Source organism: Oncorhynchus mykiss, chromosome 12, assembly GCF_013265735.2.
Source record: "Oncorhynchus mykiss isolate Arlee chromosome 12, USDA_OmykA_1.1, whole genome shotgun sequence".
NCBI classification, from domain to species: domain Eukaryota; kingdom Metazoa; phylum Chordata; class Actinopteri; order Salmoniformes; family Salmonidae; genus Oncorhynchus; species Oncorhynchus mykiss.
Genome location: NC_048576.1, coordinates 88,838,956 through 88,866,889, shown reverse-complemented (window position 1 = coordinate 88,866,889; position 27,934 = coordinate 88,838,956). Strand labels below are relative to the sequence as shown.

Genomic DNA, 27,934 nt, shown 5'->3' with positions numbered 1-27,934 from the left:
ACCTTACCCCATGGCCTTTGGCTCACCTTACCCCATGGCCTGTGGCTCACCTTACCCCATGGCCTGTGGCTCACCTTACCCCATGGCCTGTGGCTCACCTTACCCCATGGCCTGTGGCTCACCTTACCCCATGGCCTGTGGCTCACCTTACCCCATGGCCTGTGGCTCACCTTACCCCATGGCCTGTGGCTCACCTTACCCCATGGCCTTTGGCTCACCTTACCCCATGGCCTGTGGCTCACCTTACCTCATGGCGAACATTTTGACTACATTATCCCACACAGCTACAAGGGTGCACTTTAATGCTAGTTTTAGGATGTCATATTGAGGCTCATAGAGACCCCAACTGATGTATAGAACAATTATTATTCCTACTTTTCTTTTCTACATTGGTTTAGATACAAACAACATGAAACCTGAAATTATATATTCATTTTACTTGCTGAAAATCCTCATTTGTTTACCATTTTTCCATGTGGTTTCTTTCTTCACAGACTCAATGAAATGATAACCTCTTCCTAAATATTTGGTCAAATTATTAATTGTGTGTATGGTTTCCTAGAAACAAAGGTGACTCAACTTACCCCTTTGTCTCAACTTACCCCATTCTCCCCTACTGAGTTGTAATTTGAATGTAATATCCTGGGCTTGTTAGTGCAGCAAATTGAGATGTGAGATTTACAACAGTCAGAATGACAACCTCTTGAATGTTTAGAATATAATTAGGCATAATGATATAATTAGGCATAATTATATTTTTTTATACATTCTAAATGATTATTCCTACTTTTCTTTCTCTTTGTTTAGAATAGTGATCTATCTAAGCGTAGATTTTTTTCAGTGATCGTGTCCAGTCTTTGTTACGGGAGAAGTTTGTGTTCCAGATTGTTCTTGTTTCCTCTGGAGTGTGGTAGTGTGAGAGGTCTTGTGTCCTAGTCACGACCAGACGTGTGTGTGTGTGTCACTGTCCAGTGGGGTGTATGTGTATCCCTTTTGTGTTGGTGTATCCAGATGGCCGTGGTGGATACAGAATGAAATTGAACACGGTGAATCTGCATGGTGGTGGATACAGAATGAAATTGAACACAGTGAATCTGCATGGTGGTGGATACAGAATGAAATTGAACACGGTGAATCTGCATGGTGGTGGATACAGAATGAAATTGAACACAGTGAATCTGCATGGTGGTGGATACAGAATGAAATTGAACACAGTGAATCTGCATGGTGGTGGATACAGAATGAAATTGAACACGGTGAATCTGCATGGTGGTGGATACAGAATGAAATTGAACACAGTGAATCTGCATGGTGGTGGATACAGAATGAAATTGAACACGGTGAATCTGCATGGTGGTGGATACAGAATGAAATTGAACACAGTGAATCTGCATGGTGGTGGATACAGAATGAAATTGAACACAGTGAATCTGCATGGTGGTGGATACAGAATGAAATTGAACACAGTGAATCTGCATGGTGGTGGATACAGAATGAAATTGAACACGGTGAATCTGCATGGTGGTGGATACAGAATGAAATTGAACACGGTGAATCTGCATGGTGGTGGAGAGCTGCTGGCTGGACATGGAGAAACTCTCCACTCTGATCTCTCTCCATCGCCTGGAACCATCGCCAGGGTCAGGGACCACCATTGTCCCTTACGCGTCAGAGATGGGATAAGAGGAGATGAGATGATAGGGGAGGGAGGGAAAAAGGAAGGATGAGGGTGTTGTTTGTGTAAAGTGCTGCTCTCATGGCTGCTCTCAGCTCGGTTCAGGACAAAAGGGTTGGAGGGTTGGAGAGGGAGTTGATGTGTCACTGAGCTGAGCTCTCAGAGGGAAAGGTTATCTAGTAGTGGATCTAGCTATCAGATACTGCCATGCAGGAAACAGGCGATTCCTGGGCCCGTATTCCCAAAGCTTCTGAGTAGGGCTGATCTAGGATCAGGTTCCCTCTGTACATGAAATCTCATTCATTTGTGATCTAAAATGCCAAACGGATTCTATATAAGCACTTCTATCTGAGACTTTGTGAAAACAGATGGATGGACGAAATGGATAGCTGGACGGACACTGATAGACAAGGAGAGTGCTATTGATTTGGATTGATTTTTGATTAGACATCTCACAATATTATGGGTCACTTAAAGACAGCGACGGACAGAGAGAGACACACACACAACCAGTATGGATTGTGACACCTAGCCACATAGAGGTCTCATAATATTGTCCCCCGTGGTGTAGTATAGTAGACAACGTGGCTTAACTGTACAGCTGCTTCCTCTCCAAGTTGCCCTGTTGAACTGGCCAATGTATCTCTAGCAGTCAGAACAGTTGAACTGGCCAATGTATCTCTAGCAGTCAGAACAGTTGAACTGGTCAATGTATCTCTAGCAGTCAGAACAGTTGAACTGGTCAATGTATCTCTAGCAGTCAGAACAGTTGAACTGGTCAATGTATCTCTAGCAGTCAGAACAGTTGAACTGGCCAATGTATCTCTAGCAGTCAGAACAGTTGAACTGGCCAATGTATCTCTAGCAGTCAGAACAGTTGAACTGGCCAATGTATATCTAGCAGTCAGAACAGTTGAACTGGCCAATGTATCTCTAGCTGTCAGAACAGTTGAACTGGTCAATGTATCTCTAGCAGTCAGAACAGTTGAACTGGCCAATGTATCTCTAGCAGTCAGAACAGTTGAACTGGTCAATGTATCTCTAGCTGTCAGAACAGTTGAACTGGCCAATGTATCTCTAGCAGTCAGAACAGTTGAACTGGCCAATGTATCTCTAGCAGTGGTTCTGTCAGACCACTAGAGGGGTTTTCCTATAGGACCCTGTCAGACCAGGGTCTCTTTAACAAGCCATACAAAGCTGGTAACAATTTCAATTTTATCCTCCAGAAAAGGCAGAAAAACTATGGTTAAACTCAAATATACTGATTGATTAAAAAAAAAAATCTTTATGGATAAATAAAGGTATTATATTTATTAATTATCTTATGAATAGGAATGGTTATGTTATGTAATGTTATGTCACACATGCATGGGAATGTTTGCTCAATCCAAAATTACAACCAACTGATTGCAGCAAGTGGAAGAGGGAAAAGGCTAGTGGAAGAGGGAAAAGGCTAGTGGAAGAGGGAAAAGGCTAGTGGAAGAGGGAAAAGGCTAGTGGAAGAGGGAAAAGGCTAGTGGAAGAGGGAAAAGGCTAGTGGAAGACTTAAGATTTCCTGGGATAACAATGTAAGAAATAATACATAAACAAACAAAATACTGCATAGTTTCCTAAGAACTCAATGGCTGTGCGAAGTTGCTGGATATTGGTGTCGATCCAGAGCATCCCAAACATGCTCAATGGGTGACATGTCTGGTGAGTATGCAGGCCATAGAAGAACTGGGACATTTTCAGCTTCCAGGAATTGTGTACAGATCCTTGCGACATGGGACGGGGCCTTATCATGCTGAAACGTGAGGTGATGGCGGTGGATGCTTAGCTGCGGGAAGATGTTTGGGGGTGTTGCAAATGTTTTGCTGACGGGGCGGGATTGACATTTTTTGACGGAGGAGTGCCTACGGTGGCAGATTATAGCTAAACTGAAAAAGACGCAGCTCCAACAACACATAAAACCTCATATAATTCTGCCCAAAAACAATGACAGTTTGTCTCAACCAGTGGCATATGGGCTTTTTAGGTGAGCGCTGATGACACCCTGTGATAAGTAGTACCCACTTAGTTAAAATATTTAGCTTGTCCATTCTCCAAGGTGCTGTTGGAGAGATGCATCGCTGCCAAGTTCCACCAGCTTTCCATCACAAAAGTCATCTAACAAATCATGTAGCAGATATTGTATATTATAGAAAGAGTATGTGGCCTTTTGTGTAACCTGCAGGCTGGATATAACATGTATGACAATGTAATGAGACAGACACTTTTCACATCATACCAGTCAAATAGCCTAACCTAAATGGCACCCAATCAAATAAAGTAAAATAGACAATATGGATAATCAGCATACTCACAACTGCTTTCCAGGAGTTTCACCCCGTGGGCTAAATGGTCACGATCAGTGGTTTCAAGGTTGTATCAGTCCATTTTTGACGAGCTGATCATAGCAAAAACTAAAGTACTGAATTTCCCGCTGTGAAAACGCATTGCAAATAGGCTCAGGATAACTCCTGATAAAGTTAGGTAGCTGATAGCCTAATTGATTACAGAAATCAAGACTAATAAATCAAATGCAACAGCCTAACACATGGATGGGCATTCATAAAATCCCATTGCAGTTGGACAGGGTAGGTTACACCTCGGTAAAGCACAAACCGACGTGGATGTCTTCTGGGTGTCTTTTTTGGTCCTGTCTGGACTAGCAGTCTTTTTTGGTCCTGTCTGGACTAGCAGTCTTTTTTTGGTCCTGTCTGGACCAGCAGTCTTTTTTTGGTCCTGTCTGGACCAGCAGTCTTTTTTGGTCCTGTCTGGACCAGCAGTCTTTTTTTGGTCCTGTCTGGACCAGCAGTCTTTTTTTGGTCCTGTCTGGACCAGCAGTCTTTTTTTGGTCCTGTCTGGACCAGCAGTCTTTTTTTGGTCCTGTCTGGACCAGCAGTCTTTTTTTGGTCCTGTCTGGACCAGCAGTCTTTTTTTGGTCCTGTCTGGACCAGCAGTCTTTTTTTGGTCCTGTCTGGACCAGCAGTCTTTTTTGGTCCTGTCTGGACCAGCAGTCTTTTTTTGGTGCCATCCAGACCGGCCTCGATTTCCACGTTCACAGACGTTGGTTTTTGGTCCTGTCAGGGCTAGTCTTAATTTGGCCCAAACATAGAGGTTTATGTTTGGTTCGGATTCGGTGTGGTCCGGACCAGCCTTGATTTCGTGCAGACATAGACGTCTACAAATTACGTCTTTTCAACTTTAATTCAGAAACGAAAATTAACCTGATTTCAACGTCCAGAAAATACATATTTTCAACGCCCTGAAAATACATATGTTGTCTATTCCGAACATTGAAATCAGGTTAATATTCGGTTCTGGATGAAAGTTGAAAATACATATTTTCAACGTTCAGAACTGAAAATTAACCTCACTGGCAGTCAGGTCAAGAGTCTGGTGAGGACGACGAGCATGCACATGAGCTTCCCTGAAACAGAAATTCTTCAGTTGTGCAAACCCCCAGTTTCATCAGCTGTCCGGGTGGCTGGTCTCAGATGATCCCGCAGGTGAAGAAGCCGGATGTGAAGGTCCTAGGCTGGCGGGAGTGTCAGAGAAATAAAGTGTGATGTTAATCTGTCCAATGGGGCGGACTCTTACTGAAATGAAAGTATGGGTTGCCACAGATACTAAGAGGCCTGACAAACGATGTCCCTTTATGTTGCTTATTTTATGTTGGTCTAATGATTAGCCAGGGCTATGCATTCATTTTCCCTTTCTTTTTCTGACTGGTAGACAGGCAGGCTGCAGAAAAGGGGCAGGTTTGGGCAACATATTGTAGTGCTTTGAATGTCCTCTTGCTTATCAGTTTCATGCCTGGCATTTCTCTCTCTGTGTGTCTCTCTCTCTCTCCATCGCTCTCTCTGTGTGTCTCTCTCTCTGTGTCTCTTTCTCTCTGTGTCCCTCTGTCTCTGTCTCTCTCTCTCTCTCTCTCTGTGTCTCTCTCTCTGTGTCGCTCTCTCTCTCTCTCTCTCTGTGTCCCTCTCTCTCTCTGTGTCCCTCTCTCTCTCTGTGTCTCTCTCTCTCTCTCTCTGTGTCCCTCTCCTCTGTGTCTCTCTCTGTGTCCCTCTCCTCTGTGTCTCTCTCTGTGTCCCTCTCTCTCTCTGTGTCTCTCTCTCTCTCTCTCTGTGTCCCTCTCTCTCTCTCTGTGTCCCTCTCCTCTGTGTCTCTCTCTGTGTCTCTCTCCTCTGTGTCTCTCTCTGTGTCCCTCTCCTCTGTGTCTCTCTCTGTGTCCCTCTCCTCTGTGTCTCTCTGTGTCCCTCTCCTCTGTGTCTCTCTCTGTGTCCCTCTCCTCTGTGTCTCTCTCTGTGTCCCTCTCCTCTGTGTCTCTCTCTGTGTCCCTCTCCTCTGTGTCTCTCTCTGTGTCCCTCTCCTCTGTGTCTCTCTCTCTCTGTGCCCCAGCGTTGGTTGTTTTTCCTTTGAAAAGAGGGTGTAAAGAGGGATAGAAGGACAGTGTGAAAAGGAAATGTAGATGAAAAAAAAGCTACCTTGGCTGATGACTCATAGAAATAGAATAGAACTATATTTACATACTCCTTCCTAATGTTGTGTTGCACCCCCTTTCCCCCTCAGAACGGTCTCAATTCGTCGGGGCATAGACTCTAAGTGTGTCAAGCGTTCCACAGGGATGCTGGCCACAGGAGGTTGGTGGCACTTTAATTGGGGAGGATGGGCTCATAGTAATGGCTGAAGGGAATACGTGGAATGGTATCAAACACATGGTGGAGGACAGGCTCATAGTAATGGCTGAAGGGAATACGTGGAATGGTATCAAACACATGGTGGAGGACGGGCTCATAGTAATGGCTGAAGGGAATACATGGAATGGTATCAAACACATGGTGGAGGACGGGCTCATAGTAATGGCAGAAGGGAATACGTGGAATGGTATCAAACACATGGTGGAGGACTGGCTCATAGTAATGGCTGAAGGGAATACGTGGAATGGTATCAAACACATGGTGCCAGTCCATTCGCTCCGTTCCAGACATTATTATGAGCCGTCCTCCCCATGTTGACTCCAATGTTGGCTGGAAGTCCTTTGGGTGGTGGACCATTCTTCATACACGCGGGAAACTGTTGAGCGTGAAAACCCCAGCAGCGTTGCAGTTCTTGACACTCAAACCCGTACGCCTGGCACCTACTACCATACCCCATGTAAAGGCACTTAAGGCTTTTGTCTTACCCATTCACCCTCAATGGCACACATACCCAATCCATGTCTCAATTGCCTCAAGGATTAAAAATACATGTTTAACCTGTCTCTTCCCCTTCATCTACATTGGTTTGAAGTATATTTAACAGGTGACATCAATAAGGAGTAAAATGTCATTGAAAGAGCAGGTGTTTCTAATGTTTTATACGCTGTGTATGTCTCTATGGTGTCACTTCTGATATCTGGCACACTTTCATGCAAATCTAGCTCACAGTCCCATCACACACCTTTAGTTTTAACACTCCCTCTGGATCTGTGTGTGATGGTACACACCTGCAGCTGCTCTGTAGTCTGGCCTTGTACTATTGTATATAGAGACAGCCAGATATAGAACCCTCTCTCTCTCTCCCTCTACTTTTCTCTCTCTTTCTCCCTCTCTCTCACTCTCTCTACCCGCCTCTCTCTTTTCCCTTACCCTATTTCTCCGTGTCTCTATCTTCCCCCTTTCTGTTAATTCTCTCTGTCTTTTATCCTCTATTTGTCTTTGTTGCTATATGAACTATACATCACGTTTTTATTCTGTTTCATACTCTACTCTCTCCCTTTCTGTCTACATCATTCAGTCACATTATTTTCTTATCTCTCTCTTTCTATCGTTCTCTTTCAATTTCTTTCTCTCTCTCTTCCCCTCTCTATCTTCCCCTTCTCTCTCACTTACCCTCTCTCTCTCTTCTTTCTCAAGCTTCCATCATATCTCACTTCTCTGTTAAAGTATAACAATATGGGGCACCTAACCCACTCACAGGGTTGGTTAACTCTTGATGTCCCTCATGTCTCTACCAACCAATCAGCCTTTAGTTAATGCCCCACCTGTTTTGAATAATTTAAAAACCTAATTAAATCTTGAACTAATTGTGCCAATGGGGCAGTTTAGAACACTGATGAGGGATGAATTCACTGAGGTTTTCAAGTGTTTTGTATTATCTTGGTTGATTGTGGTGTGTTATTAGTGTTGTTGAGATGTGGTGGGTTATTAGTGTTGTTGAGATGTGGTGGGTTATTAGTGTGGTTGATTGTGGTGGGTTATTAGTGTTGTTGATTGTAGTGGGTTATTAGTGTTGCGATGTGGTGGGTTATTAGTGTGGTTGATTGTGGTGGGTTATTAGTGTTGTTGAGATGTGGTGGGTTATTAGTGTGGTTGATTGTGGTAGGTTATTAGTGTGGTTGATTGTGGTGGGTTATTAGTGTGGTTGAGATGTGGTGGGTTATTAATGTTGTTGAGATGCGGTGGGTTATTAGTGTTGAGATGTGGTGGGTAATTAGTATTGAGATGCGGTGGGTTATTAGTGTTGTTGAGATGTGGTGGGTTATTAGTGTTGATGTGGTGGGTGATTTGTGTTGAGATGTGGTGGGTTATTAGTGTTGTTGAGATGTGGTGGGTTATTAGTGTGGTTGAGATGTGGTGGGTTATTAGTGTTGTTGAGATGTGGTGGGTTATTAGTGTGGTTGAGATGTGGTGGGTTATTAGTGTGGTTGAGATGTGGTGGGTTATTAGTGTGGTTGAGATGTGGTGGGTTGTTAGTGTGGTTGAGATGTGGTGGGTTATTAGTGTGGTTGAGATGTGGTGGGTTATTAGTGTTGTTGAGATGTGGTGGGTTATTAGTGTTGTTGAGATGTGGTGGGTTATTAGTGTTGTTGAGATGTGGTGGGTTATTTGTGTGGTTGAGATGTGGTGGGTTATTAGTGTGGTTGAGATGTGGTGGGTTATTAGTGTTGTTGAGATGTGGTGGGTTATTAGTGTTGAGATGTGGTGGGTTATTAGTGTTGTTGAGATGTGGTGGGTTATTAGTGTTGTTGAGATGTGGTGGGTTATTAGTGTTGTTGAGATGTGGTGGGTTATTGTTGTTGAGATGTGGTGGGTTATTAGTGTGGTTGAGATGTGGTGGGTTATTAGTGTGGTTGAGATGTGGTGGGTTATTAGTGTTGAGATGTGGTGGGTTATTAGTGTTGTTGAGATGTGGTGGGTTATTAGTGTGGTTGAGATGTGGTGGGTTATTAGTGTGGTTGAGATGTGGTGGGTTATTAGTGTGGTTGAGATGTGGTGGGTTATTAGTGTTGTTGAGATGTGGTGGGTTATTAGTGTGGTTGAGATGTGGTGGGTTATTAGTGTTGTTGAGATGTGGTGGGTTATTAGTGTGGTTGAGATGTGGTGGGTTATTAGTGTGGTTGAGATGTGGTGGGTTATTAGTGTTTTGGTTGAGATGTGGTGGGTTATTAGTGTTTTGGTGGATTGTGGTGGGTTATTAGTGTGGTTGAGATGTGGTGGGTTATTAGTGTGGTTGAGATGTGGTGGGTTATTAGTGTGGTTGAGATGTGGTGGGTTATTAGTGTTTTGGTTGAGATGTGGTGGGTTATTAGTGTTTTGGTGGATTGTGGTGGGTTATTAGTGATGCGATGTGGTGGTTATTTGTGTTGTAGTTGATTGTGTTGATTATTAGTGTTGTTGAGATGTGGTGTCTGTATTTCCTGTATCCAGTAGTTTATTTTTGCTGTTGTATTGATTTACTGAATTATCCTGTTGTGAGTTGTTTGTTCTCAGGGCACCATTGTGAATGAAACCCTGGTCTTAATTGGGCTCCCCTGAATAAATATACAATGTAAATGTCACGCCCTGGCCATAGAGAGGCTTTTATTCTCTATTTTGGTTAGGCCAGGGTGTGACTAGAGTGGGCATTCTAGTTTCTTGATTTCTATGTTTTCTATTTGTTTTTGGCCAGTGTGGTTCCCAGTCAGAAGCAGCTGTCTATCGTTTTCTCTGATTGGGAACCATACAGCCTTTTTCATGCCTGTTTCCCACCTGTGTTTTGTGGGTAGTTGTTTTCTAGCTTTTTTAGCTGTTTTGTGCCTGACGGAACTGTTCGCTTTCGTTTTGTATTCGTTATTTTTGTTTGAGTGATTCTTGACAATAAAGATCATGAACACTTCCCACGCTGCGCTTTGGTCCACTCTTCCTTACGACGACAAGCATTACAGTAAAAAATATGTTTTGGCTTTCTCTCTCTCTCTCTGGTCATTTCATGTCATTTCAGCAAGCCATGACACCGACCAACGCAGATTGTTCTAAAATTGTTTCTGTATTTAGAAACAGAAAACATTCCTTATTTTAGTTTGGTTAGAAATCCACAACATCCTGTCTACTGGAGAGTATTGGGTTTGCCTGGTTCGGATGTTTTTGTTTGTTTGGAATCGGTGGATCCCATCCTGACTCACTCTCTGGTTCCCATCAGCCTCCTCGAAGTACGTCCCCAAATACATAGCAGAGCATTGGGATCATTTAACTGGTCTGTTGCCACAGTTCAAAGGCAGGATTTGCAGAGATTGATTTTCTCCAGATGGATATAGCTGCCCTGGGTCATGTCATTCTGCCCTGCTTTAAACCCATCATTATGCCCTGGTTTATACCCATTATCATGCCCTGGTTTAAACACATCATCATGCACTGGTTTAAACACATCATCATGCCCTGGTTTATACACATCATCATGCCCTGGTTTAAACACATCATCATGCCCTGGTTTATACCCATTATCATGCCCTGGTTTTAACACATCATCATACACTGGTTTAAACACATCATCATGCCCTGGTTTAAACACATCATCATGCCCTGGTTTAAACACATCATCATGCCCTGGTTTAAACCCATCATCATGCCCTGGTTTAAACACATCATCATGCCCTGGTTTAAACACATCATCATGCACTGGTTTAAACACATCATCATGCCCTGGTTTATACCCATTATCATGCCCTGGTTTTAACACATCATCATGCACTGGTTTAAACCCATCATCATGCCCTGGTTTAAACCCATCATCATGCCCTGGTTTAAACCCATCATCATGCCCTGGTTTAAACACATCATCATGCCCTGGTTTAAACCCATCATCATGCCCTGGTTTAAACACATCATCATGCCCTGGTTTAAACCCATCATCATGCCATGGTTTAAACACATCATCATGCCCTGGTTTATACCCATTATCATGCAGGCTTTTCCCATGGTAGTTGTGATTATGAGAGCAGTCTGATAGTCTTGTTATCCATATTAGATAATGTTTCACCTCCTTCTCTTGTCTGGGTCTAACTGGTGAACAAGAGAGCGAGGAGGAGAGAACAGAGGAGTTATTGACCCAACAATCTCACAGCTCAAGGAGACAAAGTGGAAGTCAATGAGTCAATGTGTCTGTTGGATATGATTAGCTGTTTCAAATTATCTCTCTCTCTCTGGTGCACACACACAACCCTGCCCCCACCTTATCTATTTCCTCTCCTGTCTCCTCCTCCTGCCACCTCTCCTCTCCCCTCCTCTCCTGTGTCCTTCTCCTGCCGTCTCTCCTCTCTTCTCCTGCTTTTTCTCTTGTCATCTCCTCCTGCAGTCTCTCCTCTCCCCTTCTCTCCTGTGTCTTTGTCCTGCCTTCTCTCCTCTCTGCTCCTGCTGTCTCTCCTCTCCCCTTCTCTCCTGTGTCTTTGTCCTGCCTTCTCTCCTCTCCTCTCTGCTCCTGCTGTCTCTCCTCTCCCCTCCTCTCCTGTCTCCTTCTCCTCCCGTCTCTCCCGTCTCCTGTTCCTCCCGTCTCTCCTGTCTCCTGTTCCTCCTGCCTTCTCTCCTCTCCTCTCTGCTCCTGCTGTCTCTCCTCTCCCCTCCTCTCCTGTCTCCTTCTCCTGCTATCTCTTCTCTCCTGTCTCCTTTTCCTCCCGTCTCTCCCGTCTCCTGTTCCTCCTGCCTTCTCTCCTCTCCCCTTCTCGCCTGTCTGCTTCTTTTGCATCAGTGGTGCAGGGAATGACTTATTTGTTTCTCGCTGTTAACTTGGCGCTGGCAGCTTCATCTTTGAGCCTTGTATCCTGATGAACCGTTGTATCGATCCAAGTTCCTTCTCTCTTACAATCTATCTCATTGTAGTACTACTTGACAGTCCCTGTCGTGACAAACACATTCCCACACACACACACTCACCCACACACTCACACATACACAATGACACCGTATTTCCTATGTAATGCACTACTTTTCACCAGGGCCCATAGGGACGCAGCCAGGGACTGTCTAAAGCACTCAGAATGAATGGGGCTCAAGGGTGGGGTTTCACTGACAGCTGAATGATGTGGTTAAGTACAGGGCCACTGGCAGTTACCTAAGCCAATGACATTACCACTAGCCTTTTACTGTGCCGTTGTCAGATCTCTGTGTGGAGAAAGAGACATCGCGTGACTAGAGGGCTGCTCACATAGATTTTTAACTCAGGACATGTACATGACTGTAAGCAGACATAGTACATGCGTGTACACACACAAAAAAAAGACTCATCACAATTTGTTTACTTTTATTTATTTATATTTATATAAAATGGACAATAACCTACTTTTATCAAACTTACTATTCTTGCTATCCTATCTTGCTACTACTTCTACTAAATAAATCAGAGATTCACAGGAAGCCCATCTCTGTAGCCAACTCCAACACCCATGGAATGGCTTCCAGCTTCTCCATCAGGTTGCCAGAGCTCACATACTGCTCGAATAACTCAGTCCTCACTCTCAACTAGGGCTGTCATGGCTATTAGGCTTCTACAAGCTCTGATGCTGCTGCTTGCTGGTCATTATTAGCCTACCAAACTTGCTAACTGCCTGGTACTCAGCACTCTATTGTCCCTCTAATCACTTTGACATCAATGCAGATGTAATTGAAAATCTAATCAAATACTTCATGAGAGCCCATGATGCACAACATTTCTATAGGCTATGCAATTGCGTGACAAAACAGTGATGTCCTCTATTAAAAAGATGAGCATCCCATCAGCTTTCAATAGGCTAGGCATACTATATTTATTGCTTAGCTTTCCTAATATTAAGCACATTGCTTCTCTTTACAACAGAAGTATAGCCTACCTGGCTGGTATGAAAATGACCCACAGGAAAAGCATCCTCCATTAGCTATTTAAGTGCAGAGGTGACATGTATTTTCCAGACAGGTGCATGATCATGGTCCATTCTAAATCAAAACCAATTTCACACATAATATGTAGTATATGTAAAGACAAGATTCGATCAAGAATAGTCTGATGGGTGACAATATTAGCCTGTCACTTGTGAATGATATATTATCACTTGTGAATGGTATATTATCACTTGTGAATGGTATATTATCACTTGTGAATGGTATATTATCACTTGTGAATGGTTCCCAGATTGTGTGCAGTAAGGAAAAAAACAATGCATGCCTTTTTGTGCGACTTTTTCAAATCATAGTCGCATGCCTCATGTAGCCCAGCCCATAGGCCTATATGTTTTAATAAGGTCAGTATCACACCTCATGTAGCCTTGCCCATAGGCCTATATGTTCTGACAAGGTTTGTATCACAACTGAAGTGGCCAAATAGCTTCTTAAATGAAGCACATGAATCCGCTTTACAACAGGTGTAGAGCCTAACTGGCATACAAATGCAGCGCGGGAGTTTCAAGTTCAGCGAAGACATTTTTCACCATAAAACTACACCTTTATAATAAAAGCATTACATGCATAGTCACATTTGCGGTCACTTTTCAGAATGGTGTTTCCCTCTAATTGATTGCATTTTGGAACATTTGCAGTTATATCCTACTGCCGTGTACGCATTGCTGCACTTATAATGTGAAGAAATAGCCTAATAGTTTATCAACATGTCAAGCTAAATGTTCTGATCTGTTGCATCAGCCTCATTATATAAAATCATTTTTGATGCTAGTGGTTGTATTCATTTGGGATCTATCACAACCCACAACTGTCCCAGACTATGTTTGTAGTATTCATTTCTCGCACAGAATAGAATAGGTCAACATTTGTACTATGGGGGATAGTAGATTGATATAGGCAGCTTATGTCAATATACTATACCCCATAGTAAAACAGTTGATAGGCCTTTGCTGTTCGTTAGGCCTACTCAACTTGTTGTCTGATGAAAAGTAAACACGTTCTTCCAATTTTTATTTAACTAGGCAAGTCAGTTAAGAACAAATTCTTATTTTCAATGACACCCTAGGAACAGTGTGTTAACTACCTTGTTCAGGGGCAGAACGACAGATTTTTACCTTGTCAGCTCGTGGATTTGACCTTGCAAGCTTTTGGTTACTAGTCCAATGCTCTAACCACTAGGCTACTTGCCGTCCCCGTATATCTTCAATATGCACCTCGGAATTGGATAAGGAAACGCGCAGTTGTGTCCCCGACGTGTCTGTCTTGATTTGTAGCCTGTGAGAAAGACCCGATCAGGTGACCAGCATTGGCTAATAAGAATTGAGCTATCTGAGAGAGACATTTGAGTGAGAGGTGCTTCGGAGCTTAGGAGCACGCAGCCGGGAGAAGGGAATTATAATGATAATGATTTTATTCACCTGTAATCCAAGGGGGATTACAGGTGATGTCGCCGGGAAATTTATTTTGAAAATGTGCATGAGAGACTGATGAAGTGTGTACAGACAGTGCAAATAACAAAGCAGACCTCATGCCTTTCATGCAACTTGTATCATGCAGCGTTAGAATGTATTAAAAATCTAAACATATAGCCCAAAGTTTGTATCACAACTAAAGTTGCATAACTTAATCTATATTAATCATATAGGAGGATCTGTTTTTTAGTCAACCTCTTAACACAGAATAGCCGCATGCGCATCACTCCCTCAAATTGTTTGGACAAAATATAATTTTTATTTTATACAGCTATGTTCAAATGTATTCTTCATACTATAAAATAATATAAAATAATGCCACGGAATTCTAAGTAAATCTGCTAAATGAACTAGTGAGCCCACATCCATTTGACATAGCCAGATCAGGACCATAGCCAGATGACAACTCAGAGTATGCTCTTCTGTTCTTCTGAAATAGACTACATTTTCATATCATGTTCCTTTAGACCTGTCTAAAATAAATAACAGATTTATTGTGATGGTGTAGGCTTTATTACATGGATTTATTAGACTTTTTAAAATGTAGATGTTCCAAAGGTCTGTATCAGTGGCTTGTAGGCTGTGCATGGAAGCCAGCAGATGCTAAATGGGTTTTTGTTAATTAACGGTCAATTACCTTGAGATCGGCAGTTATTTGCTTGACAAGCACCGGTTGACAAAATGTCATGACCGCCACAGCCTTCCTATGACTCTTAACATTGATGACGATAGAATCTGATGGTCTTGCAGGAAGATGCTGATGTCCCTGTGCTGGTCCACTCTAGACAGATCACATCGCTGGCTTTAGAAGCTCATTGATTAGAGATGGCCCACTCCAGACGGATCACATCGCTGGCTTTAGAAGCTCATTGATTAGAGATGGCCCACTCCAGACGGATCACATCGCTGGCTTTAGAAGCTCATTGATTAGAGATGGCCCACTCCAGACGGATCACATCTCTGGCTTTAGAAGCTCATTGATTAGAGATGGCCCACTCCAGACGGATCACATCGCTGGCTTTAGAAGCTCATTGATTAGAGATGGCCCACTCCAGACGGATCACATCGCTGGCTTTAGAAGCTCATTGATTAGAGATGGTCCACTCCAGACGGATCACATCGCTGGCTTTAGAAGCTCATTGATTAGAGATGGCCCACTCCAGACAGATCACATCGCTGGCTTTAGAAGCTAATTGATTAGAGATGGCCCACTCCAGACGGATCACATCGCTGGCTTTAGAAGCTCATTGATTAGAGATGGCCCACTCCAGACGGATCACATCGCTGGCTTTAGAAGCTCATTGATTAGAGATGGCCCACTCCAGACAGATCACATCGCTGGCTTTAGAAGCTAATTGATTAGAGATGGCCCACTCCAGACGGATCACATCGCTGGCTTTAGAAGCTCATTGATTAGAGATGGCCCACTCCAGACGGATCACATCGCTGGCTTTAGAAGCTCATTGATTAGAGATGGTCCACTCCAGACGGATCACATCGCTGGCTTTAGAAGCTCATTGATTAGAGATGGCCCACTCCAGACGGATCACATCGCTGGCTTTAGAAGCTCATTGATTAGAGATGGCCCACTCCAGACGGATCACATCGCTGGCTTTAGAAGCTCATTGATTAGAGATGGCCCACTCCAGACGGATCACATCGCTGGTTTTAGAAGCTCATTGATTAGAGATGGCCCACTCCAGACGGATCACATCGCTGGCTTTAGAAGCTCATTGATTAGAGATGGCCCACTTCAGATAGCAGAAGCAAGTTTATGTCTAGTCTTGCGGTTGTTGCCACCAAAAGTGAGTTCCACATCAACACGGGTGCCTTCCAACCGAACATTCTAATATCCATCATTCTATTAAAGTTGCTCTTTTCAATTGGGATATCATCATATTCCAGTGTAATTGTGGTCTTATGAAAGAATCAGACATCAAATGTGTTTCAAATCAACACTGTTGCTCTAATCAACCAAACATTCTACAATTAAACATTCTTCAACTTCAACTTTGGTTGATTTTGTGCAAATGCACTAATTGCCCAGATATTTGTGATATGCAATCTGTTTCTGTGCTTTATTATAGAATTATAAAACATACATGAACACACATAGACGCGCACTCACACCGACTCTCTCTCTCTCTCTCTCACACACACACACACAAACACACACACACACTCTCTCTCACCATTTTTTATTTCACCCTTTGAACAAATGAAAGCCATTTTGAGTGATACTTAATTAAAATGTAAATGTTACCGCCCAGTGAGAAAAAGCAGTTTTTCATTATAGAGAATAGATAGGCTATTAGGATGAACCTCGGTGCTGCACTTATATCCTTTGTGTCTCATCAAACCACTGACTGAGGTGGCCTGAGGCCTGAGAGGAGAGACACAGACATGGAGAGAGCAGAAACGAGGAAGCAAGGAGGATGCGGTGTGTGTGTGTGTGTGTGTGTGTGTGTGTGTGTGTGTGTGTGTGTGGGGGGGGTGGAAAGATTTCCTTGAGGTACAGGCAGTTCATTCCCCTTTCAAATTGGTGGTGTGTTTAATAGCCTGATACACACACCTCACTAATACATTGTTTGCTAGACTACTCTGCCCATAGTGGGTGAAAATGTGCTTTGGTGATGACTTTTCACTTCCTTATGTTATACAATACATTTTACCAAGACAAATGGGACTCTTCATGTTCTGAATGGTTCAGTGGGGTCTTTCTCCAACATATCATTAACATTATACCCAAAAAGTCAGATTTTGGAACCTAATACATCCGATAATAAACACCAGGCTCTGTCGCTCTGAGTGGTGCTGCGTTATCGCCAACATTTTGAGGATTTTACATTTAGTGGCCCTCATCTTCCAAGTTGTTTCCACTGGTTGCAAAATTAGCATGATATGTGCTGAATTCAATTTAAAAGGATTTGGAGGAAAAAAGCTTGGGGTAGTCTCAGTGCTCCGTTGACATTTCACAGAGATATGCTTGTTTTTGTGAGAAGTCTTCGAAAAAGAGACTTCACAGTAATTTGAACAGCACATATGAAAATACTACAGTGAACAAAAATATAAACTCGACATGCAACAATTTCAAAGATTTTACTGAGTTCCAGTTTCAAAAGGAAATCAGTCAATTGAAGTACATTAAGTAGGCCATAATCTAATGATTTCACATGACTGGGAATACAGATATGCATCTGTTGGTCACAGGTACCTTAAAAAAAGGTAGGGGTGTGGATCAGAAAACCAGTCAGTATCTGGTGGGACCACCATTTGCCTCATGCAGCTCAACACTTCTCCTTCTCATAGAGTTGATCAGGCTGTTGATTGTGACCTATGGAATGTTGTCCCACTCCTCTTCAATGGCTGTGCGAAGTTGCTGGATATTGGTGGGAACTGGAACACACTGTCGTACACATCTATCCAGAGCATCCCAAACAGGCTCAATGGGGGACATGTCTGGGCTATTTTTGTGTACAGATCCTTGTGACATGGGACTGTGCATTATCATGCTGAAACATCAGGTGATGGTGGTGGATGAATGGCACGACAATGGGCCTCAGGATCTCTTCATGGTATCTCTGTGCATTCAAATTGCAGAAATGCAATTGTGTTCGTTGTCTGTTGCTTATGCAACACATATCATAACCCCAGCGCCACCATGGGGCACTCTGTTCACAACGTTGACATCAGCAAACTAGGATTCATCCATGAAGAGCACACTTCTCCAGCATGCCAGTGGCCATCGGAGGTGAGTTTTTGTCTACTGAAGTTGGTTACAATGCTGAACTGCAGTTAGGTTAAGGCTGGACGAACAACGAGCATGCATAGAAGCTTCCCTAAGACAATTTCTGACCATTTTTGCAGAAATTATTCAGTTGTGCAAACCCACAGTTTCATCAGCTGTTCAGGTGGCTGGTCTCAGATGATCCCACAGGTGAAGAAGCTGGATGTGAGGGTCCTGGGCTGGTGTGGTTACCTGTGGTCTGCGGTTGTGATGCCGGTTGGACCTACTGCAAAATGCTCTACAATGACGTTGGAGGTGGCTTATCATAGAGAAATTAACATTAAATTATCTGGCAACAGCTCTGATGGACATTCCTGCAGTCAGCATGTCAATTGCACACTCCCTCAAAACTTGAGACATCTGTGGCATTGTGTTGTGTGATAAAACTGCACATTTTAGAGTGGCCTTTTATTGTTCCCAGCACAAGATCAGCTTCTTGATATGCCACACTTGTCTGGTGGAAGGATTATCTTGGCAAAGGAGACATGATCATAAAAAAAAACTACTGTAAAATGACAGTGAAAATAACAGTAGCAAGGCTACTTAGGATCTGAGGACCCATGACAAATCGTTTCAGTCTCATGAGGGGGAATAGGTTTTGTCGTGCCCTCTTCACGACTGTCTTGGTGTGTTTGGACTATTCTAGTTCGTTGGTGATGTGGACACCAAGGAACTTGAAGCTCTCACAGGAGTGATGGTTGCTGATAATGGGCCTCTTTACGCCTATGTAGATGTTCCATTAAAAATCTGACATTTCCAGCTACAATAGTCATTTACAACATTAACAAAGTCTACACTGTATTTCTGATCTATTTTATTTTATTTTAATGGACAAAAAAATGTGTTTTCCTTTCAAAAACAAGGACATTTCTAAGTGACACCAAACTTTTGAACGGTAGTGTACATATTGTTGACATAGAAGTTTACATAATAGTTATGGTTCTAGATGAAAAGCTGTTTCAGGTATTTGAAAAATGAACATTTCGCTTACCACCCCCCCGGCCATCCTCCCTCACTTTGTGCCCCCTCAGGTTTTGGGGTGCATGACGCCCTTGGTGGCCAGTTTCTGCTCTGCTTGCTTGTACAACTCAGAGAAAGAGCACAATACGTACTAACAGCAGCGGCCAAACAGCCTACCCAACTGTTCTGAGGCGTCAGGATCGTTCTGAAGCACACATATGCACACATTCTTTTCACATAAAAGGCACTTTTCTTCTACCTTTTGCAGCATGTGTGTTGAGAAGAGTCTCTGTCACTGTCATCCATCTCTGTGTTCTGTCTCCTTCAGGATTGAAGACCTACCTGATCTCAGGGAGGAAGGTGGAGCCGTGCCACTGTAGCTGTTCCCAGCTGGGCCTGGTTGGCCTGGAGCCTGGGGGGGACACCCGCTGTCCCACATCCCGTGCCCACACCCCAGATGGACCCCCCAGAGCCCCCTCAGCCTGTGGCCTACCCCAAAGAGGGGCTCCCGACAAGGCCAAGGTGAGGACATGGTATTCTGCAGGGTAAAGGGGAGATGGGGGTCAGGTGTGTGCTCATTCCCCTCTGGTGGTTTTCTACTGTGTAACTTGGATAGACATAATCTTTGGTTGTAATAGCATACTGTACGTTGACTTCATTTAGAAAATGGTCATAGTGTAACAAATGTTCAGCTCAGTAGACATGTCTTCAGAACATAATTGTAGGGCCGTGTGTTTTGAGCAGTATGTGACATGTATTTTAAGCCTTATCCAGAAATTAAAATTACGCCAAAAATATAAGGAATTGTTTGAGGATGGTGTTGGACCATTTGACCTAAAAAGTTAATCAAAGTTTAAATAAAGGTTAAAATCCAAGCATGTTACATAATTGCACAAAACACAGGGCCCTAACTTAACAAGATATCTACAGTTGAAGTCAGAAGCTTACATACACCTTATACACTTAAACTCAGTTTTTCACAATTCCTGACATTTAATCCTAGAAATAATTCCCTGTCTTAGTTCAGTTAGGATCACCACTTTATTTTAAGAATGTGAAATGTATGAATAATAGTAGAGAGAAGGATTTATTTCAGCTTTTATTTCTTTCATCCCATTCCCAGTGGGTCAGAAGTTTACATACACTCAATTAGTATTCGTTAGCATTTCCTTTAAATTGTTTAACTTGTGTCAAATGTTTCGGGTAGCCAGCCTTCCACAAGCTTCCCACAATAAATTGGGTGAATTTTGGCCCATTCCTCCTGACAGCTGGTGTAACTCAGTCAGGTTTGAAGGCCTCCTTGCTCGCACACCCTTTTTCAGTTCTGCCCACACATTTTCTATAGGATTGAGGTCAGGACTTTGTGATGGCCACTCCACTACCTTGACTTTGTTGTCCTTAAGCCATTTTGCCACAACTTTGGAAGTATGCTTGGGGTCATTGTCCATTTGGAAGACCCATTTGCGACCAAGCTTTAACTTCCTAACTGATGTCTTGAGATGTTGATTCAATATATCCACCGAATTTTCCTTCGTCATGATGCCATCTATTTTGTGAAGTGCACCAGTCCCTCCTGCAGCAAAGCACCCCCACATGATGCTGCCACCCAGGTGCTTCACGGTTGGGATGGTGTTATTCGGCATGCAAGCCTCTCCCTTTTTCCTCCAAACATAACGATGGTCAATATGGGCAAACAGTTATATTTTTTGTTTCATCAGACCAGAGGACATTTCTCCAAAAAGTACGAGCTTTGTCCCCATGTGCAGTTGCAAACCGTAGTCCGGCTTTTTTATGGCAGTTTTGGAGAAGTGGATCCTTGGCTTCTTCCTTGCTGAGCGGCCTTTCAGGTTATGTCGATATAGGACTAGTTTTACTGTGGATATAGATACTTTTGTACCTGTTTTCTCCAGCATCTTCACAAGGTCCTTTGCTGTTGTTCTGGGATTGATTTACACTTTTCACATCAAATTACGTTCATCTCTAGGAGACAGAACGCGTCTCCTTCCTGAGCGGTATGACGGCTGCGTGGTCCCATGGTGTTTATACTTGCATACTATTGTTTGCATACTACAGATGACCGTGGTACCTTCAGGCATTTGGAAATTGCTCCCAAGGATGAACTAGACTTGTGGAGGTCTACAATTTTTTTTCTGAGGTCTTGGCTGATTTCTTTTGATTTTCCCATCATGTCAAGCAAAGAGGCACTGAGTTTGAAGGTAGGCTTTGAAATACATCCACAGGTACACCTCCAATTGACTCAAATGATGTCAATTAGCCTATCAGAAGCTTCTAAAGTCATGACATCATTTTCTGGCTGTTTAAAGGCGCAGTCAGCTTAGTGTATGTAAACTTCTGACCACTGGAATTGTGATACAGTGAATTATAAGTGAAATAATCTGTATGTAAACAATTGTTGGAAAAATGTCTTGTGTTATGCTCAAAGTAGATGTCCTAACTGACCAAAACTATTGTTTGTTAACAAGACATTTTTGGAGTGGTTGAAAGACGAGTTTTAATGACTCCAACCTAAGTGTATGTAAATTTCCGACTCTTGCTTATCCACAACGCATATAATGTAATATTCACCAACAGAGACAATTCTCTACTCTCTTACTGTTACTCGATAAGTGTAGGAGTGTTGACCTAGGATCAGGTCACCCCTGTCCATATAGTCCTATTCATTATGATCTAAAAGGCAAACCTGATCCTAGATCAGCAAGCCTACTCTGAATACGGCCCATGTTGACGTTAGTATAAATCGGTTTTTGTCCCTATGGTGGGTTTAGTGTCATGATGGAGTAATGAGGCTCCATATAGAAAGAAGAAACAGGGCATTCAGAAAGTATTCAGACCCCTTGATTTTTTCCACATTTTGTTACGTCACAGCCTTATTTATTCTAAAATGGATTAAATAAAGCATGTTCCTCATCAATCTACATACAATACCCCATAATGACATCACAATACCCCACAATGACATCACAATACCCCACAATGACATCACAATACCCCACAATGACATCACAATACCCCACAATGACATCACAATACCCCACAATGACAAAGTCAAAACAGGTTTTTAGAATTTTCTGCAAATGTATTAAATATTAAAAACTGATTGCATTTACATAAGTATTCAGAACCTTTGCTATGAGACTCGAAATTGAGCTCAGGTGCATCCATTTTCCATTGATCATCCTTGAGATCAAAGTCTACAACTTGATTGGAGTCCACCTGTGGTAAATTGAATTGATTGGACATGATTTGGAAAGGCACACACCTGTGTATATAAAGTCCCACAGTTGACAGTGCATGTCAGAGCAAAAAGCAAGCCATGAGGTCGAAGGAATTGTCCGTAGAGCTTCGAGACAGGATTGTGTTGAGGCACAGCCTCCAAAACATTTCTGCAGCATTGAAGGTCCTCAAGAACACAGTGGCCTCCATCATTTTTAAATGGAAGAAGTTTGGAACCACCAAGACTCTTTCTAGAGCTGGCCACCCAACCAAACTGAGCAATTGGAGGAGAACGGCCTTGGTCAGGGAAGTGACCAATAACCCTATGGTCTCTCTGACAGAGCTCCAGAGTTCCACTGTGGAGATGAGAGAACCTTCCAGAAGGACAACCATCTCTGCAGCACTCCACCAATCAGGCCTTTATGGTAGAGTGGCCAGACGGAAAACCACTCCTCAGTAAAAAGCACATAACAGCCCGCTTGGAGTTTGCCAAAAGGCACCTAAAGGATTCTCAGACTATGAGAAACAAGATTCTCTGGTCTGATGAAATCAAGATTGAACTCTTTGGCCTGAATGCCTGGAGGAAACCTGGCACCATGCCTACAGTGAAGCATAGTGGCAGCATCATGTCTGGAGGAAACCTGGCACCATGCCTACAGTGAAGCATAGTGGCAGCATCACGTCTGGAGGAAACCTGGCACCATGCCTACAGTGAAGCATAGTGGCAGCATCACGTCTGGAGGAAACCTGGCACCATGCCTACAGTGAAGCATAGTGGCAGCATCATGTCTGGAGGAAACCTGGCACCATGCCTACGGTGAAGCATAGTGGCAGCATCATGTCTGGAGGAAACCTGGCACCATGCCTACGGTGAAGCATAGTGGCAGCATCATGTCTGCAGGAAACCTGGCACCATGCCTACAGTGAAGCATAGTGGCAGCATCACGTCTGGAGGAAACCTGGCACCATGCCTACAGTGAAGCATAGTGGCAGCATCATGTCTGGAGGAAACCTGGCACCATGCCTACAGTGAAGCATAGTGGCAGCATCATGTCTGGAGGAAACCTGGCACCATGCCTACAGTGAAGCATAGTGTCAGCATCATGTCTGGAGGAAACCTGGCACCATGCCTACAGTGAAGCATAGTGGCAGCATCATGTCTGGAGGAAACCTGGCACCATGCCTACAGTGAAGCATAGTGGCAGCATCATGTCTGGAGGAAACCTGGCACCATGCCTACAGTGAAGCATAGTGGCAGCATCATGTCTGGAGGAAACCTGGCACCATGCCTACAGTGAAGCATAGTGGCAGCATCATGCTGTGGGGATGTTTTTCAGCGGCAGGGACTGGGAGCCTAGTCACAATCAAGGGAAAGATGAACGGAGCATTATACAGAGAGATCCTTGATGAAAACCTGCTCCAGAGCGCTCAGGACCTCAGACTGGGTCGAAGGTTCACCATCCATCAGCACAACGACGCTAAGCACACAGCCAAGATACTGCAGGAGTGGGATCTGCTCTCCATCCAACCTGATAGAGCTTGAGAGGATCTGCAGAGAAGAATGGGAGAAACTCCCCAAATACAACCAGAGCTTGTAGCGTCACACCCAAGAAGACTCGAGGCTGTAATCACTGCTAAAGGTGCTTTAGCTAAGTACTTAATTAATAAAGGGTCTGAATACTTATGTTAATGTGATATATTCTAGAAACTTGTTTTTGCTTTGTCATTATGGGGTATTATGTGTAGATTGATGAGGGGAAAAAACCAATTGAATCCATTTTATAATAAGGCTGTAACATAACAAAATGTGGGAAATGTCAAGGGGTCTGAATACTCTCTGACTATCATATATTTACTCTGCTGCTACACCTATATCCAGTATTCACTACTCTCCTCAGTCATACAGTACACACACAGACTTGCTTTATAGATACCAATTAGCCCCCACAGTTCCACTGTAATCCTCCCGTACCACCACTACATCTGCCAGTGCTGGTCGTGGGGGTCTTAGGGAAAGGCAGATGAGAAGTGAAGAGGGGAGAGGAGACAAACTGCTGTGTCCTTGGCATTACATGAGGTAACACACGTGGAGAGACGTTAGAAAGCCCTTCACATGGACTCACACACTTCACTGGTACAAACCCTCACTTCATTGGCTCTCTCTCTCTCTCTCACACACACACTTCACTGGTACAAACCATCACTTCATTGGCTCTCTCTCTCTCTCTCCCTCTCACACACACATACACACTTCACTAGGTTTAATGACGCCTCTTTGAAGCCGTGTCCTTTCTGTGGGCTTCTCATCCCTCTCAAACACTCACTTGTCCTCAGAGCCTGACTTGGCTGAGTGTGAGTGTATGTGTGTGTGTGTGTGTTTTTCTCTGTGTATCAGGCTGTGTGTGTCGCCTGAAAGTGAGCCAGTGTTCACAGTATTGTTTGGCTGTCTGTTTTAAGTCTGTAGGTGTATGGGTGCGCACGTACACGCATGTGTGTCTGCATCACGATGTTACCAAGTACCTTGAACAATCCTTTCAGGGCCAGTGCCTAATCATCAGATGAGTGTATATCTGTCTCTGTCCATTCCTTCAGCCTTCCCCAGCCTCTTCTATGTCATCCGTATCTCCACCTCTATCACCCTGGCCCTGTCTCTCATCCCTCTTCACCTCTCCTTGTCTATCACTCTCTCTCATCCCTCTCTTCACCTCTCTTTCTCTATCACTCTCTCTCATCCCTCTCCTTCTATCACCCTGGCCCTGTCTCATCCCTCTCTTCACCTCTCCTTCTCTATCACCCTGTCTCTCATCCCTCTCTCCACTTCTATCACTCTGTCTCTCATCCCTCTCTTCACCTCTCCTTCTCTTTCACCCTGTCTCTCATCCCTCTCTCCACCTCTATCACTCTCTCTCATACCTCTCTCCACCTCTCCTCCTCTCACCCGGGCCCTGTCTCTCATCCCTCTCTCCACCTCTCCTCCTCTCACCCGGGCCCTGTCTCTCATCCCTCTCTCCACCTCTCCTCCTCTATCACCCTGTCTCTCATCCCTCTCCACCTCTATCACTCTCTCTCATCCCTCTCTCCACCTCTCCTCCTCTCACCCGGGCCCTGTCTCTCATCCCTCTCTCCACCTCTCCTCCTCTCACCCGGGCCCTGTCTCTCATCCCTCTCTCCGCCTCTATCACTCTCTCTCATCCCTCTCTCCATCTCTCCTCCTCTATCACCCTGTCTCTCATCCATCTCTCCACCTCTCCTTCTCTATCACCCTGTCTCTCATCCCTCTCTCCAACTCTATCACTCTCTCTCATCCCTCTCTCCACCTCTCCTCCTCTCACCCGGGCCCTGTCTCTCATCCCTCTCTCCACCTCTCCTCCTCTCACTCGGGCATTCTCTCATCCCTCTCTCCACCTCTCCTCCTCTATCACCCTGTCTCTCATCCATCTCTCCACCTCTCCTCCTCTCTCATCCCTCTCTCCACATCTCCTCCTATCACCCTGGCCCTGTCTCTCATCCCTCTCTCCACATCTCCTCCATCACCCTGGCCCTGTCTCTCATCCCTCTCTCCATCTCTCCTCCTCTATCACCATGTCTCTCATCCCTCTCTCCACCTCTCCTCCTCTATCACCCTGTCTCTCATCCATCTCTCCACCTCTCCTCCTCTCTCATCCCTCTCTCCACATCTCCTCCTATCACCCTGGCCCTCTCTCATCCCTCTCTCCACATCTCCTCCATCACCCTGGCCCTGTCTCTCATCCCTCTCTCCACCTCTACTCCTCTATCACCATGTCTCTCATCTATCTCTCCACCACTCCTCCTCTATCACTGGCCCTGTCTCTCATCCCTTTCTCCACCTCTCCTTCTCTATCACCCTGTCTCTCATCCCTCTCTCCACCTCTCCTCATCCTGGCCCTGTCTCTTACCCTTCTCCTCCTCTATCACCCTGTCTCTCATCCCTCTCTCCACCTCTCCTCCTCAATCACCCTATCTCTCTCTCTGAGTTCGTGCTCTCTCTCTCACTCTCTCTCTCTCTCGCTCGATCTCTCTCTTCCTCTCTCTCTCAATGGGTCCATTTCTCATAATATTTTTGTCTGATTCTCTCCCTGTCTCACTCTCTCTGCCCTCTCTCTCCATATCTCTCTCTCTCTTTCTCTATCACTCTCTCTCATCCCTCTCCTTCTATCACCCTGGCCCTGTCTCATCCCTCTCTTCACCTCTCCTTCTCTATCACCCTGTCTCTCATCCCTCTCTCCACTTCTATCACTGTCTCTCATCCCTCTCTTCACCTCTCCTTCTCTTTCACCCTGTCTCTCATCCCTCTCTCCACCTCTATCACTCTCTCTCATACCTCTCTCCACCTCTCCTCCTCTCACCCGGGCCCTGTCTCTCATCCCTCTCTCCACCTCTCCTCCTCTCACCCGGGCCCTGTCTCTCATCCCTCTCTCCACCTCTATCACTCTCTCATCCCTCTCTCCACCTCTCCTCCGGGCCCTGTCTCTCATCCCTCTCTCCACCTCTCCTCCTCTATCACCCTGTCTCTCATCCCTCTCCACCTCTATCACTCTCTCTCATCCCTCTCTCTACCTCTCCTCCTCTCACCCGGGCCCTGTCTCTCATCCCTCTCTCCACCTCTCCTCCGGGCCCTGTCTCTCATCCCTCTCTCCACCTCTATCACTCTGTCTCATCCCTCTCTCCACCTCTATCACCCTGTCTCTCATCCATCTCTCCACCTCTCCTTCTCTATCACCCTGTCTCTCATCCCTCTCTCCAACTCTATCACTCTCTCTCATCCCTCTCTCCACCTCTCCTCCTCTCACCCGGGCCATGTCTCTCATCCCTCTCTCCTCCTCTCACCTGGGCCCTGTCTCTCATCCCTCTCTCCACCTCTCCTCCTCTCACCCGGGCCCTGTCTCTCATCCCTCTCTCCACCTCTATCACTCTGTCTCATCCCTCTCTCCACCTCTCCTCCTATCACCCTGTCTCTCATCCATCTCTCCACCTCTCCTTCTCTATCACCCTGTCTCTCATCCCTCTCTCCAACTCTATCACTCTCTCTCATCCCTCTCTCCACCTCTCCTCCTCTCACCCGGGCCCTGTCTCTCATCCCTCTCTCCACCTCTCTTCCTCTCACTCGGGCATTGTCTCTCATCCCTCTCTCCACCTCTCCTCCTATCACCCTGGCCCTGTCTCTCATCTCTCTCTCCACATCTCCTCCATCACCCTGGCCCTGTCTCTCATCCCTCTCTCCACCTCTACTCCTCTATCACCATGTCTCTCATCTATCTCTCCACCACTCCTCCTCTATCACTGGCCCTGTCTCTCATCTATCTCTCCACTTCTCCTCCTCTCACCCGGGCCCTGTCTCTTACCCCTCTCCTCCTCTATCACCCTGTCTCTCATCCCTCTCTCCACCTCTCCTCCTCTATCACCCTGTCTCTCATCCCTATCTCCACCTCTCCTCATCCTGGCCCTGTCTCTCTATAGGGCTGCTATTGTGGTTGGTATTGTATCCATTGAATCTGATTGTGTATCATTGTGATTCTAATTAGTGGTAAAATGCTGAAGTGCTGAGTTCGTGCTCTCTCTCTCACTCTCGCTCTCTCTCGCTCGATCTCTCTCTTCC

General features: G+C 44.7%; 1 protein-coding gene across 4 annotated transcripts in view; it reads left to right on the top strand.

Moving 5' to 3' along the window:
- The window catches only part of LOC110539056 (adenylate cyclase type 9), a 97,734-nt gene that overhangs the window by 51,576 nt on the left and 18,224 nt on the right, over window positions 1-27,934 (top strand). For all 4 annotated transcript variants that reach the window (XM_036939096.1, XM_036939095.1, XM_036939094.1 and 1 more), the window contains one exon: window positions 19,412-19,605. In XM_036939096.1, coding sequence (XP_036794991.1) covers window positions 19,412-19,605 — 194 coding nt within the window. The remainder of the gene's footprint in view (window positions 1-19,411; window positions 19,606-27,934) is intronic.